Here is a 19,823-nt window from a genome sequence, read left to right on the forward strand (position 1 = left end):
ACACTATTACTGGTAGGCAAAAGCAAACACTGCTCTACAGAAATTTAGGTAATTATGCTTCATAATAAAGTCAGCTGTAATACTTGTCAAGTGTCAACCAAAATGTATTTATGAAGATATGCCCATTACTCATTTACATGATTGTATTCTAGAAGTCCGTTGACGTATACATTCAGGGAGTAAGGAATGAGAGGCACTTTGCGTCCCGAAATAAGGTATAGTATAACTTTTATTCTGAAACTTTGACCAGAAGTAAACATTTTCCGCTCTTCGCCTTAACAGGAAATACAGGAGCTAAACAAACACCTACAAAGGGAAACGCTTGTGCGTCATTTGTAGTATCAAGTTTGTTTTTCTTTTAACGTTTTTCCCCCTCCTTTTTCTTCATCCCATGTCCCTGTTCATTCCGCGGTTACTCTCGGTGGGTCCACGCAGTCAACACGCACTGCAGGAAGTAGTTGGTTACGCAATGCGCGTGACACTGACTGAGTGACTCCGGGTAGCTTTTAAGTAACGAGCTAGCTTGCAACAGTGCACAAGGTGAGAGACAGCCCGTGTTGTGTCGCGTCGAGCTGTTTAAGTACAGTACCTTCAAGTGTGCTCGTGGACATATTCATCGTGTTCTAAATGGCGTCACTGCTGACGGCGTTCGGAAGAATAGCCCACGCTGGAGTACGTGAATATGCGCGGAGGACGGCAGCGAGTTGTCCGGCTTCGGGACTGATTGGCAGGAGTTTTGTCACCCGCACGCAGCCGCTGAGGTAGGTCGTTGGACCCGCTTTGTCGGCAGCGTAAACACCCCAAATTTGTGTGGCACAAGAAGCAGGGCCGAAGACATTTTCTCCAGTAAATAACTCTTGTTCATACACATTTACTCACGTCTGGCTAGCACTTGAGGTACCGGCTAAAACAACTATAGTGTGCATTTGTCTCCCATCCTCACCCCCGGTGAGAAAAAAAAATGAATCGCCGCTCCTGGAGGTTGGTCATTTAAATATTTTAATTGGGAGATTAAAGGCAAACTCAGGAATGTTACACCAAATAATTTGGATTCAAAATGCCACTGTTCTGGCTTTACGACAAAAGAAAGAAGTCCAATTCTTGTTCTGTTACATTTTTTGTTAACAAGTTGAGGGAAAATATTTTGGAATCACTGAATTCAGAAGGGGGGGGGGGGGAGTCTGGAAACATCTGGAATCCGTTTTAAAACAAACACCCACATCCAATTGAATCTGCTTATCAGTCTGCAGTTTAATCAGAGCCTTCACACCTTGAAGAGATGAAGCACCAAGTGGAATGACAATGAATCACCAAGAGTTATTCAACTTCTTCAAGTAGGTAAAACATCACGGAATGTTGGTTGTTCCCAGTCAGTGGGAAAAAAAACCTTAACCAAGTACTGTACCGTGAAAACAAAATGGGAAGGTTGTGAAAAGGAAGTGAGCGAGCGTCCTGGTAGACCAAGGAAGACCTCAAAGCATCAAGATAGAAAATAAAGCAAAATATCTTATGCTTATACAAACCAAATGAGGTACAAATGGGAAGAAACTGGAGTCTCCCTCTGTCTCCGAACTTTAAGATGCCTAAAGATAATGGGATCCACATACAGAAAATCCAAATGAAAGGTAAAAGAACAAGGCTACAGTGGACCAAAAAAAAAAAGCAATCATGGGCATGAAAAGTGATATTCAACAATGAATATGAAAATGTGCAAATTTCTAGTCATCGACAATATGGGGTTGAAAGTCAGGCAAAGGCACAGGGATGCCGTCAGTCACACCTTCACATCACACTGGTTAAGTCCATACTAGAAACTGCAAGCTGTTAGAAAGCCAGAGGTGATGAAACAAATAGTGGGTAGTGTTTTCTCCTTTTTAGGATTTTTTTTTTTTATACCTCAGAATTGAGCGATTATTTTCCTCTCGGCGTGCTCTAAAAAAGACTTCTTACCTTTTTTTAGTGTTGCTAAAAGCCAGAAGGCTATCATTTTTGAATACTAATGGTTTGTGTAATATCTGTGATTGCCTTTATTCTCCAAAATTAAAACTTTCAAGTGTACGTATGGTGATCGAAAGGGAAAATTTATCACCCGACGTGTTTTTGTTATACTCCTTGCGGGACCTTTTTGTCCAAGATGCCAAGGCAGTGAACACGTGCACACATACTTGCTCCTTCTTGGTTCCTGGGAGCGCAGCTGTGACATAGCACAGCCTGGATGGTTGTTGGCTGCCGCAGACGAAGTGGATGGTTTTAAAATTAGTCCGAAAGGATAAGCGTTTCAGAAAATGGATGGATGGATTGCTGGAAGAACACATTGTGTTCAGCAAAATTACAATTAGTAATCCATTTGAATGGATTTGGGATTCTGTGGTGAAATGGTTAATGAACAGCGATCGTGGATTTGAGGTACAAGTCCAGCCCCAAAGCGCTCTGTTTGACAAGATGTATGATAACAACAACAATGTGGTCAATCACTTTATACCAACCGGTGGGTGCAAGGGAAGGTCCAGTCAACGACCTGAAGTCACATTCGTTCATAACATGGCGCCTTGCTTTAAAACTAACCAGGGTGATTTTGGGCATGTTTATTTGAAGAATACAAGACTTGACACAAAGATGGAAAGACCAGATCTTTTTCAAACTTGACAATATTACTCCCTTTCCCCATCAAGGCCTCAAAACGTGCTGGCGGAGGTGCCCTTTAAATCAGGAGTGTCAAACTCATTTTTGTCGCCAGCAACTTTCCTCGAAGGGCTGTTATGACGGTGAAACCACAACAATGTTGAATGGGCTCAACGCATTGGTACTCGTACACACAAATTAATGCAGCTCTAGTTTTGAAATCAGTCAACAATAATAGTTTGTTGAATTATTGTTCAAGCGAGTGCAAACAAAGTCACAAAATAATGACAAAATCTCAATGTTATTTATTACACATGAAAGTGTGACATTTCGGTACAGATTTTAGCAAGGATCAAGCAAGTTAACACACGTGATTTGCTTTTGTGGGCCTCACATAACATGACTTTGCAGGCCGGGCATGGCCCTCCTGCCTTGAGTTTGATACATGTGCTTTAAAATGATCATTCTCCACAGGAGCGGTGATTCCATCATCTTTGCCAGGTGTTGTACTACGATAGTAGTTCTTGAAATGTTTCCACCAAGTAGTACCACCTTAAAGCATGCTAAACTCTCCAAATATCCGCATAATGGCTAACATTAAAATCCATCTGAGTACCAGTGGTAGGATTCATTAAAAACGAGCCAGGAGTTTTACGGTATTCCTAAAATGTACTTGTTACTACAAGCCACTGTAGCTTTTTGCGCAGTCATGCACTTAGATATAGAAAATAATTGTATTTGAAGACTGATTCATGTTGACATTTCTCGCACTTAAAAAGTATTGCACCAAAATATTTGAAAACAAATGCTCTTTTTTTTCCCTGATGTGCAGTACTTAAAAAGTTGGGGAAAAAAGTGCACAGGGTAACAAAATGTACTGAAGTAATAATTCCATTCAAATGTATAAGAACTTCTTTTTAAGCCACTGTAACATCATGACAACGAGGGAGGTTCACGGGGGAGAGGGTGATGGACTTGGGCAAATGTCAAGCCTGTTTGACTGTGAGCATACAGTATTCCATCACACAAAATGTCATTTCATTGCTACCGAAGAAAAACCACAACATTAATTCAGCTCAAGTTTAACACTAAACTTGGTTAGACTTTTAGATTTTCCACATCTCGTTAAAATTTGACATGTGCCATTTTTGGGCTACGAAATGATGACAAATTGTGTTGGAACACCGTGTACTTTTGTTCTGCGAGTACAAGCCTGTCTTGGCATTGTAGTTGGTAGAAATCCCCCCCCCCCCCCCCCCATCTCATCACAGTGGTAAAGGGAGTTTTTTCAAGACAGCTGTGTGCATAGTTGAGCGTGTTCTACTTGGGAGGTTGGTAGAACCTTGAATTTGGGCTTGCTTTGCCAACTTGGTCATGTGCGCTCAAGGCTGCGACCATCCCTCTGAGTTTTTGGGGGGGGGGGGCTACAAAGGCTATCAAATAGCTTGTTTCTTATTACCCCCCCCCCCTCCCCCCAACACACACACACAGAGCGATTAAACGTTTGTGGGGTTTATTTGCTAATCCTTGCATGCTTTGCCTTAAAAGGTCAATTGGTGCAGGAGAGTCAGACTCTGGCTGATTACAAGCATTTAATCACATTGTGCACGGTTTCGCCGACATGGTTAGTAAAAGGTCATCGAGTTGAATACACAATTTAAAAAATTAATATGATTGCGTGACTTTGGAGGGATGTGCTCAGTGTTTCGCTTTCCGCGCAGGTCAGACAATCGGGTGACAGTCCACTTCATCAACAGAGACGGCGAGAAGATCACGGTCGAGGGCTCTCCTGGGGACTCGCTGCTCGACGTTGTCATCAATGAAGATCTCGACTTTGATGGCTTTGGTTTGTAAACTTAGCGGCCGCGCGCATGAGAAGCGCGTATCCGGTCGACTCATCAAGTGTGTGTTTGGCCTCAGGAGCATGCGAGGGGACGCTGGCGTGCTCCACCTGTCATCTCATCTTTGACGAGGACGTCTACAAAAAACTGGGCCCCGTCACGGACGAGGAAATGGACATGTTGGACTTGGCGTACGGCCTGACTGACACGTAAGACCTCTCCAAGTGACTTATTGAAAATAGCTCTGAAACAAAAAAAATCTTCTTGTCATCAGTGAGTGTTCATAAAACATATTGACAGGACTTGCTTTCCAAGCACGGACAAGTCACCAGCAACAGTCGGAAGGGTCAAGCATTTTATACACTACTCACAAAAAGCGCCGGATGTTTGGCCTTCAGGTGATATTTCTGGATGAACCCATCAAATTAACTCTAACTATGCAAATGTCAAACTGTTCCATGTTGGAGTACTTGTTGCGCAACTTAGACTTTTCCAACAAGACGCTGCATGGCAAAATTCACAGCAGGTGTTTGAGCCGTCAAAATATTCCGCGTAGGCTCTGCTGTCCACTGCCTTTGTGTGACTCTCCGGTCTCTGTTACTCTCACATAACCTGCTGATGACACTCTTCAACTCAGTCGCCAATTCCCTATGAGAACATCCCATTTGAAGGCTTGCGGTGCCGAGGTCCTGAGGATCAACTGTTTGGTCTCGTTTTGGCCTGTCACAATAACATAATAATCGATTTTCTCAGAAACTATCATGACCAACGATGGTGTCATGTTTTGGGGTTTTTTCTGCTATGCCATTTATATACTGATGGTGTTGGAGCAAAAATAATAGAAGCTTGTCCATTATACGTGCAATTAGCTTTGAATTCTCAAGTACTTTGAACAGTTGCATGGAAATGTAGAACAAAAAAATAAATACTCGGATGAAAAAATATGAAGAACAATGATTTAGCCTCTGTTTTAATTTAAAAATATGCTCTTCAAAAAAATCATTAAAATTAATACTAGGCACATTCTCTAGCCACAGTGGCACAAAAAAGGAGATGTCTTTTATCTCCTTGTCCAAGGCTGTCATGGCCTTGTCAAACAAACTACACGACTATTTTGGCGTTCACGACGGTCACACTGTCAGACTACCGGCTAAATGGCGTTCTGTGTCTTGGGACCCGGCGAGATGTCACATTAAAGTTCATCGCCGACCAGAACCTGCCCAATTGCTGCGTGCTTTCGTCAAGATTCAATCCATTGCCACATGTCCATCGAGGAGGCGGGGCAAGCAGCTGTCAGTCATGACGACGGAGGCATTCTGTGCAGGTGCCTTTGTTCTCTGCTAAGAAAAGGCAAAAAAAAGAAAAAAAAAAAAGAATGTGGACCGGTTCCTGCGTGGTGGGAAGAGGGAAATATGGACTATCTATTCTCCCCAAAACAAACTTGTTTAATGACGCCACATTTGCTAATCAGCTACAAGCGTTGCAATGACTTGCTACGTGTGCTTTCCAATCTCTCTCCTTTTGCCCAAGTCACTTTTCCAACATTTCTTGTTTGTGCGCACCATATCCAGTCTCTCATCATAAGTAGGAGGGCACTCTCTTCCTATTGGTCAATGGCAAAGGGCGACGTAGAACATGTCAGACTATGCGGCAAGACGAACGAAAATTCCAACATGCCTTCCTTTCGGCGTCACAAAGCATCGCAGATGCAAGACGACCAATCGCTATGTCACACTACACAGGCTACGACGCATCAAGACAACTCAAAATCGGCGATGAGGCACAACATCAGTCTGCAACACGTCTGTCGGCTTAAAATTGGACTCCATGCTGCCATGCTCGGCGACAGCTAAAAGTGAAAGAATGATCACTGGAAGAATGTTCACCATTATCATCATCCTCATCATTATTACTGATGCTTGTGTATTATTTTCAAATATATTTGAGGCATCTTCCTTTCTATACCGTATATGGCAGCAGCGTATAGCGTCAGGCAGAAAAATCAACTGTTGCCACAGCAACATAAAAAGGCATGAGCCCTGCAAGTACCGTAGATCACATTAGTGTTGAATTTAACTTGCAGATATACCAGCAAGACCAGCATCAAAGCACTGCAAAATCAGCATCTTTGAGCACCTCGTATCGGGTCGATGCATTCATCAAGGTAATTTGGCAAAGATAATTATTTCAGTAGTCACAAATTATTTAGTTAGTTATTTTGTATTATTGGGTACCTGTGAACTTTTGTAAAATAGCTACCTTTGCCTCAACAAAGGTTGTTTTCCAACTCATCTAATCAATCGTATCCTTTAATAAAAGCCCAAGTTATTAAACAAGTCATAGCAGATGCACATCATGTGTTTGTATAAACAGGGAATGTTTCCAAGTGAGCTATAATCTCTCCCGGTGCACCAAAGACCTTGCATTGGTGAGGTACAAATTATGTACGCTGGTCTGTCAAATCCGGCACTCAAAATGGCTGTCTGGTGCCAGTGTTTCAGTCTCCTTGAGTTCCTGGCTGGCATAGCGAATGTTCACAGAACCCAAAGTGCACAAACAAGCAATGAAATATACAAAAAGAGCACTGTAGAAAATAGCTGTTAACCGTTTGTATCGTTAAGTCAACACAACTGAAGTAATGCCGAACCTGAAAACGATTGTGGAAAGCAATGTCGTCGGATGACCCAAGAAAAGAAAGTGAATATAGAAGCTAATGTCGCGGACTACATGGTCACTCCAAATGCACGGTCACACGTTCTTCATCACAGTCTGGTGTCAAACACAAAGCCCAGGGGCCAGATCCGGCCCGCCATGTCATTTTATGTGATCCGCAATTGCAAATCATGTGCCTCAATGTCATGCTTCTTGTGCATCCATATCAATTATGAAGCATACATTTCTATGGGTTTACACTTTATAACGGCTCTCGAAGAGAAACCATGACTACCACGTGGCCCGTGACAAAAATAAGTTTGACACCCCTGATGGAAATCAAAATCCTTGATTAACAAAACAAACAAAAAATGCCTAATGGCAACATGTCCTGTGAAACCAACAGGAGTGGGAACAAAAACTGGAAAGATTTGCCAATATAAAACCAGTCATGTTGCGCATCTGAACCAACACACTTCTCGGTTAACAACATGGCATTACAACAGTCCCGATGTACTGGATGTTTTCATTTGATTTGTTTCAATGTACAGCCTGCAAGTGTTTTTTCACACACATTTACTTAAAAACAACACAAGCATGTTATGCTTTTTTTTTGTTCTCATTTGAGTTGGTGACAATCTTCATTTCAAAAATCCACAAGTAACTTACAAGGCAAGTAAATGCATGATTGTGTCTCCTTTCCCCCGTAGATCGCGTCTGGGTTGCCAGATCTGTCTGAGCAGGTCCCTTGAGGGCATGGTGGCCCGTGTTCCGGAGAGCGTAGCAGACATCCGACAAAGCCAAGATGGCTCCTCTCAGTGACTTTTTGTTGGTGATGATCACTGTCGCCCCATGGGCTGCCTAAACCGCCATTTCTAGTCTGCAATGGACTTAAAACGAACGTAACCATGTGGCACATCTAAGGACTGGTCAGATGAGTCCGGCAAACAGAATGTGACCGACAAAGCTCACACAGCAAGTATATTTTTATTGTAATTCTATCGTGTGTCATCATCTTCACAGTTTGATATCTGAAATGTAACCATAGAATTTTATCATGTGATTGTACATAGCTAGAATGCATCTGTGTATAGAGAAAGCAGATGATAATAATAAAGGCAACCTTTCTAAATAGCATGGTGAAGTGCATTTTGTGCGGTGGGGGAAGGGTCCATGGGAGCATTTGAAAGGCTCTACTAAGTCCATTTTGTGAGTCGACTTTCAGGACCCGCAGATTTGTGTTTGGTTTAATTCTTAGTTGAGACATTCAATCTTGGACGGGAGAGGTTGTGGGCAGTGGCGTGACCCGACCCGCACTACTAGCCAGTAACTATTGGTATCAGTATTTAATTTTTTGTTTTTTTGCAACAGCAATGTCCCCTCACTTTCCCGCATCTTTACAGCCTTTCGAACAATGAAATTGCTTTTTAACTTACCACATTTTTCTGAACACAAAAAGAACAGTCGCTGTGCAGATGATCAAAAACTCAAAACAGCGGATGAGATGACAAAAGTGTGAAAGTTCTTTATGGTGGAATGTCCACTAGGTGACGCATTCTTGCTTTTACTTTATGGAAGACCTAATTTTTTCTGTCGACTTATACTACTTATATTCAAACAATTAACTTCTCATGACATCTCAATGGCCATTACTACCAGCACTTTTTTTCCCTTTCCTAAGATAGCTAGCTGTATGTTAACTCGAACGATATAAAATCGGTCGACGGAGGTGCTCAAGCTCCGAGAGCTTTTAACCTGCCAAAGATGCTGTTGCTAATATTCATCACTGGTGGGTGTATTTGTATGTGCGCTGGAGGAAGAGTTCTTCTCCAAACTCTCCTGTTGAGTTAAGGACAGTCTGCGGCCTTTCCTCAGCCAAGAGTTGGGGTGGAGGCTCCTGCAGCTTTTCAAATTACCCCATTGAAGATGCTCTCTGGCTGGACACGCTTTGCGACTTGTCCCTGGCGGCTCATGTCTGTCGAAAGCCAGAGCGTAGCTGGTGGCGATGGATGTGGAAGGAGTGCATGCTTTGGTCTGCGTTGGTGCGGGGGAGGAGGGGTTCGAGGACAGGCTGGAGGAGCTGGTTTCCATGACCGCCAGGGACCTTCTGTACCTCTGCTGAAGGCTCAACTTTGAAGCGCGCTCGCCTTTGTCGTCGTCATCATCCTCATCATCCTCTTCCTCCTCCTCGCCGGTGAGACCGTCGGTGTTCTCGTAGAAGCGCAGCTGTATCTTTGCTACGTGCATCAATGCCGGCTCGGAGCACCGGCGCTCTCTGTGTATGCTGTGCAGAGAGGAGGGGTCCACAGTGGGGGCATCTTGGATCTGCCTGCTTCCCCTCAACACCTGCCAGTTAGCGTGCTGAACATCGGGCTCATTGTCCTGCTCGTAATCGCTAAAGGTGAGGACTGAGTCCAGACTGCCTGGTTTGGATCGGAGACGTCTGCCGCAAAAGCTTGGGGAGCCACCGCTACTGGTATCCAATTCATTCTCTAGACTGTCATAGGATGAGTCTGTCAAAGGGTACGTCCACTTATCTGAGGGCCAGGGAAATGTGACAAGACCGCGTGAGTGACCATTAATATAGACACCAAATGTTTTCCATGTAAAGGCTTTCCGGATACAAGATCACAAGTACCATAGAGTCCCGTCTCCTGCGTGCTGCGTCTCCGCGGTGAACCTCCAAACAGAAAGGAGGGCTCCTCTTCCATAATTTGCTGGCAGTGTTCTATCATGAATTTCACCAAGTCACAAACCTGCAGCAAAGCACACAGACACTTCATTGACTTTTGAAGAAACTTTTTTACTTACGCGATGCATTTAAACCAGATCATGTTATGATGCTTCATACCTGTAGTACCACTCAAGTTTCGTGCTTGCTTAATTTAGTCAATAGCTGCTTTCGTGGTTTGAGTTGGTGTAAAGGTCACTCGCGCAACAATTGTCATTCTAGCTAGGAATCTTTTATTTTCAGAATAGGGAACAAAGCCAACTACTTTTACAGTCACTTCACCTCTGTTTTTATTCATACTCTTCTGTAACTATGTATTGTACTAATTAAAGCAATTTAAGTATTTGTTCCTCAGTGTACTTAGGATACTATTTGAATTTTGACAAATTGAGTGAGTCATTTGCTTCTCTCATGTATGATACTACGGTTGAGAGGGTTGGATATAATGGATGGATGGATATAAACTGCTTCCTATTCGTGATGATATTCCTGAAGAGCACTTTTGGGATGGCTGCCATCTAGTGGTAAAAGGCACCATCACAAATAACAGGCTGTAAATGAAACATGATGAATAATTTTAGAAATACGGATAAAGCTGGTGTATAAAAGCACTCTGACTAAAATTGCATAGATTTACAGTCAGCGTTCAAGGAAACAACATTTTAGAACAGGAGTTGTAAAGAGTAAAAGCCGGTGGTTGTTTGCACCGTATGATAAAGTTGCACATGAAGTGTAGTGTGAAACTGTCCTGGTAGTTAGTGTTAGTGATGTGGTGAGCTGTCAAGGTGGCAGAGTTAGCAAATGTGACTTGGCTGTGGGTTTTGGCAGCTCAGCGCTTGGTGGCTTTCTTCCCACGGCCGCTCACTTACCTTCCTGGTTCCTTCGTTCTCTACCTCGGGGCTGCACAGTGCCCCCGGAGGCCAAAGCATGCTGGGAGCGATGCACACCGCCAGGTTGAAGCCGGTCATCTGGTTCTCGCGGGCGTTGCTTCGGATAGCGTGCAGCACGGCCAACACGTAGCGGAGCAACAGGGCGTTGCCTTTGGGCAGCCGAGTCATCATTCTACAGGACGACAACCAACTATTTCAATACTTCACTTTGCTTGTTGGGCAGAGAATCGGAAAGAGGCCGATACTACTCAACACATATAACTATGGGGAGAGTTTTGTCTCAAAAGTATTCGCACAAATTTAATGGTGATTTTCACATGTTTTTATTTTATTTTAAGATTCATAAATGTGTGGGCGAGAAGAATAATGCGGAGAGGAAAACAAATTACGTTTTCGAAAACAAGTGTTGAATAAACGCCCATTAAAAGACATGATAAAGACTTGTTTTCCGTTTTGCAAGTTCCAATTAAAAAACACAGGCGAGAGCTCGTTCCCGTTCTATGGTGACAGCAACCCTGACATCTAGCGGACGGAGGAGGGATAGCCTTTCCACGCGTTAACGTTAACGGCTGTGTGAAGATGAAGAAATACGCTTTTGACTGCCTGACCCTTGTCTCAAAAATAAATGCTCGTGCCCGGTGATCCACAAACGCACATTCACTTCACAAGCAGAGTTGCTTGTAAGAATTTGCAAGTAATCCATTATAAATGCACACACAACAAAGAAAAAAAGAATATAAAAATCTCACATGTATTTGGAGAGCTGCAAAACACTTGAACATCGCAAATATATTTGTGGATCCGAAAAACCAATGTGAAACTCACGGCTGTATTTGTGTGAATAAATTTGAGAAAAACCTCTCGCACATGTATACCCCAACTGATTAACTGGAAAACTTTCCGATTCAGTCGTTTCTATGGAATACTACACCACAAAATAGTCCCGCAAATGCATGTTACAAATAGAGAGATTGATGGGAAGAATGTGGATTAGTGGGTTTGTGTAAACAACAGATACATAATTGGTCCGGTGAGGAAAATGAAATGAAAGTCAACTAATTTGCTCAATGTTGCTAAATTTCAAATTTTGAAAATTCAATTCATTGATGTTGAGCACTGTACGTGCATGACTTCAAAAGACAACCGTACCGGTGTCCGTTCTCCATGTACAGATGCATCTGGAGGTTTCTGCACTTCCAATTTATTCTCCACTCTTTTTAACCACAGACTACTGCTACGACAGGGATGATGGATGGACTGAATGAGGTTGATCAGTGGTTTATCACACCGTTGTATCTCTTGCGCCCGTTCCTCCTCCCCCTCTTCGTCGGTCAGCGCGTCCATCCATTCTTCATGCAGCTCACAACACAAGAGGCTGCCGGGGATGTTTCGCAGGAAGTCCTAGTAAACATTGAGTCGCTATTTAGTGGCCAAAAGTAAGGAAACTATGGTGTTAAGATTACAAGGAGAAGGAGGTCAAATTGACATTTTGAGCCGTGATCGGGTCAAAGACGGCAAAAATAGTGCAAAGACTTGGAGCAGCGCTTGTCCGTTAGCAATAACATGGATTATCTTGCAGATTAAGGACCCTATGAACACGTTGTCCTGCTAATGTGGATGTGCCGGAGGAGATTAAAGGCCAGGTGAGAGATGTGGGTCATCATGACAGCCTACTTTGAAGACGCCGGCGACGATGAAGATGTGGTCCCGTGTGAGCGGAGGAAGGAACTCGCCGGCATCCAGTGAATCTCGCAGCTCCCTGACGGCCCGAGCGCCCGCCGGCCGCCGAAAGATGCCCCGCGTCCACGGGCCCTCGTGATACAAGAGCGCCAGCATGTCCTGCCGAGGGCAGAGCGGCCGTGAGCTGGTGTAATGGCAAAATCCGTGTCAACTGCCATTGCAAAGGGGTGGATTTTTTTCTGGTACATGTCCAGAAACTTCATGGTCAAATGAAAATGAAGCCAGGAACTGTCCGAGGGAACGATCTGAGAATCGAGGCTCATTTAATGGAAAGGTGTCACATTCATGCATAAATATAAACCTTTGATTTTTGTCATGAGCAGACATTCACGCAAAACAGCAGGCTGGCCTTGCCCCTTTTCACTTCAACACCCACCATCACGGCTTTCGGCAGAGCATTTTCGACACACACGGCACTGAGGGGGCGCCCGAACAAGCAGCCCTGAGAAGCGGTGCCTGTGGATGACGCCAACTGAGGGGAGGAACCTCGCAGAAAGGCCCAAGTGATGAGGGAGCGCCTCCTTTTTAATGGCTTCAGAGGGAACTCTGACAGGCACAGAAGAGAGGGTTCGACCACAGTGGCGGCTCGTCAATAGGGGGCGGGAGGTGCACAGATACATTGTGCAAAAAGGCTGCTACTACTACGAGTAAAAAGATATCAACTCACCTGCCGCCACATGCGGTTGAAGCGTTTCCTCAGGGCGGGCTTTCAGAATGAACTGGCAGCGTTTGTTCACCTGAAGCTGCTCCACCTGTATGGCCCAGTCACGGTCTTCCGGCGTCGCGGCGCTGTGGGCCAACTTTTGTCGCACGTGACTCATGTGGATACTGAAGGGGAACTCGTGACCTGAGACAAGAGGAGAACCGGGAGCCGCTAGTTTTTCATCTTTTTAAAGTGGAAAGAATGGCACAGTGGGCCCTCAGACATTCAAGATTCGCTTAACCAATCCAGAGTCACGGCTACAAATGAGCATTTTGTGAGAATGTCATACCTACTTTGTGGCCACAACTAAGCACTTGGTGTGCACGTCATATCTGAATATCGTGGCCGAAATTGAAATTCATCGCAGACATACTTGCAGATGCATAGAAGACGACACCTAATTGTGAAGAAGAAAAATTGGTGGATGACCATGGAACTGTTTTGTGACCCTGGAAAAGTGCAAGACACTTTCTATCGGTCCTGCTTGCCCAGTACAATTTGGAAAGGCTGACGGACCACAAAAATCAAAATCAAAAGAAAAATCACAACAAATAGGAGGTTGAACGGCGAACAAATTGTTTTTGCATTTCTCCGGCTAACAAACAAACAGTTGGGAACTTTCAAGCACATTTAACCAATGACTAACCAATGAGCGGATAGGGCGTATTGTCCCTCTTGGAGAGGACCCACAGCTGGTAGTCCTTCACGTTACCCTGAACACAAGAACAAAGTCACACAGCCACAAACACTCCATTTAGTAATGTATTGCTTTTTTTTTTTTTTTTTTTTTCAATAATAGAGGAATCGTGACCAAAGTATGCAGAGCATTCCTTGCATCTCTGAAAATCGGCAACTGCCGATGTTACTCACAATGATGCTAAACTGCTGCAGAGCCAGTCGGATCACCTCAGTGGTGGAATCCGAGTTGCTGACGGGCAAAGTCTTGGTCTAAACGGTGGGACAGGATGACATTCACTTGTCACGAGTGGGAAGCAAAAGGAAAAAGATGGCAAATGTCGAGACGGAATTTGTTTTTGGACGTCGGCTTACAACGGCGTAAGTGTTGAGCCCCTTGCCGTACACTCTGAGAGGGATGGTTTTCGGTTCTTCCTTCTCTTTTTCCTCTTTAATGCGACTGCGGAGGAAATGAAAGCAAGTTTCGTTGCCTTTTACGCGCAAACGCACGTGAATGCACGGGCACTCAAGACAAACTCACTTCTTCAGGTGAGAGAGCCAGCTTTCTTTTTGTTCCACGGAGCTGGCAGGGACAAGTCAAACAAAACGCGCAGCAGAAATGTGAGCAGTTTTTCACGGACTTCTTCCAAATACACGGCGTGTATTGTTCACCTGAATGTTGCAACGGAGTTACAGGTGGGCCAGCCGACGACAAAGCTCTTCTCGGGGCAGGCGCTTCCCTCGCACACCTCGTCCATGCAACTTGCTGTCCACGTTTCACATAAACGGGCCTGGGCCTTCTGCTTGAATTGGTTGGCCGACCTGGCGCAACGTGAACGCAACACGAACGTGAACGTCTTTTGCTTAACCGATTCAGGCGCGGGAAGCCAGCGACGCTTACTTGGCTTTGGCGATCACCAGGATGTCCGTGAAGAGGAAGAGGTGTCTGTCCTGAGTCTGCATGCCGGTTTTCAACTGAGTGCGCCCATCGAGGAGAAACAACCTGCCGGGCGCTCTCAGGAAGGACCGCACCAATGAGCACGTCTCCGGGAACACGGGAACCGGGAGGCTCTCTCTGGAAGAGCCCGACACTGTTACTCGGGGTCCATACAAGTGTCGTCGGGTCTTAGGTGACCGCAATTAGGGTTGGGCATTGAGTCTGTGGAATCCATTGGAAATGGAACTATTGTTCCCGGAATTGTTCGCACTTTTAATTTCCGATCCCTCGTTATGGTGCCTCGTCCGCCGACCGGAGGAAGAACTCGCCGAGAGCGATGGAGAAAGTGCGCACGCGTGACGATCGCAAGTGTGGCTAATTCATGTTATGAGAGGTCTCACATTACTGTGAGAAGAATTCTCACAGTAATGACCTTTTATTTCTGGAAAGCTCTGCCACTGCCTCCATTTTCATATGTTCACTTTCTACAACTTTGCTAGAAAATCACAGTGTCTCTCATCACTGTCGAGTTATTTTTGCAACAAACCCGCGGACTACTCGTACGTCCAGGTTGCTGGCCCTTTGGCCTACATTGTATTTGTGCCACAATAGTTTTCCAAACCGGTGGAAAAGTTCATTTCTTGATGAAGGACGATAAATCAATGGCCAAAACTGTCGTCATGTTCAGCAAAACTGAAGAAAGACATAGAGTGCCGAGATCTCAAGTAAACTTGCAGGGCAGCAAGCTGAAATGGTCGTGAGCGTGTCTGTGTGGTTCGATTCTTGGCTGTGGGCGTCCTGTGTGGAGTTTGCATATTTGCCCCGTGCTTGTGTGGCTTTTTATTTCTGGGGTACTCTGGCTTCCATCTTCCCAAAACAGGCCACCGGTTGTGTGTGGCAAGTATTTTACCTGGAAAGTGTCTTGGACCTGGCGAGAGCTTTTCTGAAGACGAGAGAGGGCGCGGACTGACAGCGAAGACTTTGGGACTTCACCCGCTAAAAGAGACACAAATGCAAAGAAAGTGATGCCACAACCATGTCAAGGTCAGCTGCACGCACAAATTGGGACTCGTATCAGGTCACTTCCGCATTGGCAAACGCCACTTTCAGACCCACTGCGCTGATGAGGGTGAGTAAATTATACCTGCTGCATCTTTGCTCAACGGAGCTTTGCTGTAAATACCGTATTGGCCCGAATATAAGACGACCCCCTCTTTTTCAAAACTCAAGTTTGAAAAAAGACTTTTTGAACACCAAATTCATTTTTATACAGAAAATAATTACAGTACATCTGAAACAAATGATTATAACAATATATTTGAGAGAAAAAGCATGTTATGTTGCCTCATTCAAATCTTAATATCTGAACATTTAATGAAGTAAACTAAAGTGCAATCACATTCGTAAATGAATGGCTTCTGGTTTTTGAAATGTAAATTACATCATAACTTCTCCTCATCTGCCGGTTAACCTGGCCGATCTTCGAGCCACTTTTCTCCAGATTGTCGCTACGTTTCTCCATTTTCTGTTATCTCTTCTATTATTTTCTTCTCTTTTCTTTCTTACCGCTATTTTTATTTTACTTCTTTGTGCTACCGCTATTTTTATTTTTATTCTTCGTGACAGGGGTTCACTTTGGCCTGGAGAGTCAAGATCAGCACTCGCTTCAATGATATCTGGCGAATATAAGACGACCCCAATTTTTTCAGTCTTATTTCAATGCAAATAAACACCGTCTTATATTTGGGCCAATACGGTATGCCACAAATGCTCATGCCTCCCTATGCTGGGTTACTCTTGTCAATCACAATTATGCTCCAGTCAGCCTCTTTTATCCCAGCTCAAGGTTCCCTGACTCTGAATTAATAGGCCACACATTTGGGTCATTGTAATACTTTGTAATACTGTTGATACAGCCGAGTCACGGGGGACAAACATTCCTGACACAGCGCACGGAAATTTGGTGCACATTTTAGAGCTACGCCACATTAGAATTGCTCCCAACATCCAATTTGTTCACTACTTTGAAGCACTTGACCACCCAAAATCAGGTACGCGTGAGCGACTCGGAGCATCGTAAAAAAATTGAAATTGGGACAAATGTTTGGACAGAATCCACAGCACTGTTGATGTGCCCTTGAGCAAGTGCTGAGCCCCGAGCAACTGTGATGTCACTTTCAATAAACAGCAAGTGACAAAGTGGACGCCCCCTGAGGTGGATAAAAATGGGTGCCCTTTGCTGCTTCAATCATATTCCACAAACGTGATCTTCATCACAACGCCGTGTTTGGGCTACTGTGGGTTCAGAGAATATAATGTTGGAAGGGGACATTTTTGGGCTGAGTTCTCCTTTAAACTGCACAACGCTATCGCGAGAACGATGCGCTGATAACCGCCTTTGTCACAGTTCTATGAATTGCACTTGCATGCTGCCTCGATAGGATTTTCCAATAACAGCCAATCCTCGCCCAAATGAGCTCACATTTTAATAAGAAGTGTAAAAATAAACTTCAGTTGAACGTTCAACTTTTGAGTAATGTAAGATTAACGTTTTTTGTTTTTTTCCAGGATGAAAAATGAAATAACGGACTTTAGTGTGTGATGATCTGCTCGAACACAGTCAAGCAAGACAAAAAAAATGGAAAGCAGACTTGTGCATGGGACAAAAAAATTCAGAGGAAGAAGGCAAGAAGGACAACGCGTGGGCGTGTCATGTCACAGGCAGTGCATGTACTGAACATTTGGAGAGTGTTAAAATCTGTCTCGGAGCATTGTTGGAATCTTTATAAATCTTTTACATTTGATTTCATTTTCCAAGTCCATGTGATTATTCTCTGATGATTTTTGAATATTTTTTTTGGGACCACCAATTCTTTTGGTTCTTTCATTTTCGATACCACTTGTCTTCATTCAAGACGCAGAATTGGTTGGAACGCCTGGACTACTAAATATTAGCAATATTTGGAAGCCAAAATAATTTGGGCATTTAAGAAAACATGGCTCATGCTTTTCATTGAACAGCAACAAGACAGATTGTGTACAATATCAACAATAGCTACCCGTCCGTTGTCGCTTTGTCCAGCACTCTGGCTCAGTCTGTCCAGTTGATGTTGTGGAGACATGTTATCCATCCAGCCTCCAGACGTCTGCAAATCAGTGTCCACCTGTATTCACGCTTTCTAATCCCATTAATCAGATCCAGAAGGACAAAAGCATCTCAGTGCGCTGGAATTTTCAAGAAACTTTCAGCCGGTCGATGAAGTGATACAAACACACACACGGATGCAGAGAGATAATACAATTCTAAATAGTCAAAGCACCCTCAGTGAGGAACGCTGCAAGAGCCACAAGCCCACGCGCTTCTTGTCTTTATGGATTAGCCCCTTCTTAATGCTTCGATGCTCATTGCAGAGGCGGCGCCTGAACGCAGGCAAGAAAAAGTTGGCCCTATTTTTAGAAGTTGCTCTCACTTTGTTCAAGCAAGTTTCCCAAACCCTTCACTACTGGCACGTCCCTTTACATCCTGACAGATGAACCCAAGTGCTTTAAGGTTGAGAATTGAAAGTAAACACATTGAATTCCACTGTGCTGCCAAACTACGCACATGGCCAGTGGTGGCAAGTCACAAATATTTCAACAGCAGGCAACTTAACTCGATTTTTCAGGTATTTTTGATTGTTCGAGATTAGTGAGGAGAAAATTAAGCTTCAAATTTGTTTCATGAACCGGTTGTTGTATTTTTTATATATTTTTTTACTCCTCTATGCGACACTCTTTGTTCAACGTTGGACTGAGAGCACGCTGACTTGCTGTTTCTCAAAGCCCTTCATCCAAAACAGTTCACATCTCGAGGAGTCCCAAAAAAAAAAAAAAAGAAAAATACAACAAAGAGTTCATGAACCGAATTTGAAGCTTCATTTTCCCTTCATTTGTTAAAATGTTGCTACACTACATTCACTGTCAGCCCTCCCAGTTAACATGCATCTTTGTTCTATATAGCTGCCATGGGTAATTAATGAGGTTTTTCTTTTCTATGATCCTGTCATGCTTTAGTTGTTTTTTTTTTTTGTAACAAGGGACAGAGGCATGCTTCCTTTTGGACAATAGATTCCATTTCTGCTCTGTGGTCTTCAGCAAGTATATATATATATTGCCATCACTGCTTCCTTTGTGTTTCTATGACAGTACGCACACACAAAATAATAATAATCCATTGTGGATTTAATCCTTCTGGTCACTGATCTCAAATCTCGTGACAAGTTGCCTGTGATATCAAACACGGTCACAATGCGAGGTCCAACCTTTGGCACATTTTTGTCAAGGCTTAGAGCGCATTTCACTTTTAAGGTTCTGTGGCATTTCATCAAAACTTTGAAAGACTTGAATCCAGTTTATCGATTGTGCGTTTGGATAAAGAGAAGTGGGCCATAAACTGGGCTAAAGCCAAATGAGGCCAGCAAGTGCTCCTTCACCAGATTGGCCACCATCAGCCCCATTTAAATTGGATCACTACAATGACTTTCCCTGATGTTGATAATGAGCAGCCTTGGGCGCGTCAAAGAAAAGCACAAACGTTTAATTCAGTAGTGAGAAAAGTATTGATTTATTCCATATTTCGAACATGTCTGGGTGGAACCCGAACCCACATTTCCAACCCTGTAATGGTTTGGTGATATTGCATGTGTTACCAACTAACATTTTTTTCGAGCAGGAGCTCAACCTTCCCCCTCAAAGGTCACCCCACCCATCGCCAAATGTTTTGGAAATTATTCTTATATATAAATGGACAATTATTTATTTTTAATCACTAATTTGTGTCAGGAATTGCATGTGGCTTTAAATGTTGCCAAACAATTCTGAATGTTCATCTTAAGAATTCCATTTGAGATTGTCACCGCCCGAGTTAACAGCTGACATCCGCCCGCGCCATTAGCCTTCAGGGCGCCGATGGAAATTCAGCTACTGTGGGTTGAAGACAAAGGAGAGGTGGAAAGCGGGTTCACTGGCAGGAAGAGAACCAGAAAGCACAGGG

The 19,823-nt window shown here is 43.9% G+C and overlaps 2 protein-coding genes across 3 annotated transcripts; one reads left to right on the plus strand and one right to left on the minus strand.

Annotated features, from left to right (window-relative positions):
• The first annotated feature begins 286 nt into the window (after positions 1 to 286).
• LOC147211321 (adrenodoxin-like) lies at positions 287 to 8,247 on the plus strand. 2 transcript variants are annotated; one of them, XM_086125781.1, is made up of 4 exons: positions 287 to 761; positions 4,380 to 4,468; positions 4,543 to 4,672; positions 7,826 to 8,247. In XM_086125781.1, the coding sequence occupies exons 1-4, from the start codon at positions 628 to 630 to the stop codon at positions 7,935 to 7,937; spliced, it is 465 nt and encodes a 154-aa protein (XP_085981907.1). In that variant the 5' UTR covers positions 287 to 627; the 3' UTR covers positions 7,938 to 8,247. The 2 variants fall into 2 exon arrangements, with proteins under 2 accessions (XP_085981907.1, XP_085981903.1); XM_086125777.1 differs by having other exon boundaries at positions 291 to 761; positions 4,344 to 4,468.
• On the minus strand, positions 8,084 to 18,151 carry LOC147211322 (rho GTPase-activating protein 20-like). The gene is made up of 15 exons (XM_086125770.1): positions 17,851 to 18,151; positions 15,702 to 15,787; positions 14,756 to 14,929; positions 14,527 to 14,676; positions 14,396 to 14,437; positions 14,230 to 14,314; positions 14,050 to 14,127; positions 13,826 to 13,892; positions 13,144 to 13,323; positions 12,853 to 13,022; positions 12,411 to 12,575; positions 12,025 to 12,137; positions 10,716 to 10,908; positions 9,754 to 9,871; positions 8,084 to 9,652 (listed from the first exon to the last, which is right to left on the minus strand). The coding sequence occupies exons 1-15, from the start codon at positions 17,920 to 17,922 to the stop codon at positions 8,889 to 8,891; spliced, it is 2,457 nt and encodes an 818-aa protein (XP_085981896.1). The 5' UTR covers positions 17,923 to 18,151; the 3' UTR covers positions 8,084 to 8,888.
• Positions 18,152 to 19,823: the final 1,672 nt, after the last annotated feature.

The sequence above is a fragment of the Hippocampus guttulatus genome, chromosome 1 (genome assembly GCF_054856545.1).
Source record: "Hippocampus guttulatus isolate MCC_2025c chromosome 1, RoL_Hgut_1.0, whole genome shotgun sequence".
Lineage (NCBI taxonomy): Eukaryota > Metazoa > Chordata > Actinopteri > Syngnathiformes > Syngnathidae > Hippocampus > Hippocampus guttulatus.

Coding starts and splice junctions, on each gene's coding strand:
- LOC147211322 (XM_086125770.1), bottom strand. CDS start 17,922: ATGGATAACATGTCTCCACAACATCAACTGGACAGACTGAGCCAGAGT. Junction 14,438..14,526: donor AACTCCGTTGCAACATTCAG/GTGAACAATACA, acceptor TGTCCCTGCCAG/CTCCGTGGAACAAAAAGAAA. Junction 10,909..12,024: donor CGGGCGCAAGAGATACAACG/GTGTGATAAACC, acceptor GTCGTCCTGTAG/AATGATGACTCGGCTGCCCA.
- LOC147211321 (XM_086125777.1), top strand. CDS start 628: ATGGCGTCACTGCTGACGGCGTTCGGAAGAATAGCCCACGCTGGAGTA. Junction 762..4,343: donor ACCCGCACGCAGCCGCTGAG/GTAGGTCGTTGG, acceptor CTTTCCGCGCAG/GTCAGACAATCGGGTGACAG. Junction 4,673..7,825: donor GCGTACGGCCTGACTGACAC/GTAAGACCTCTC, acceptor TTTCCCCCGTAG/ATCGCGTCTGGGTTGCCAGA.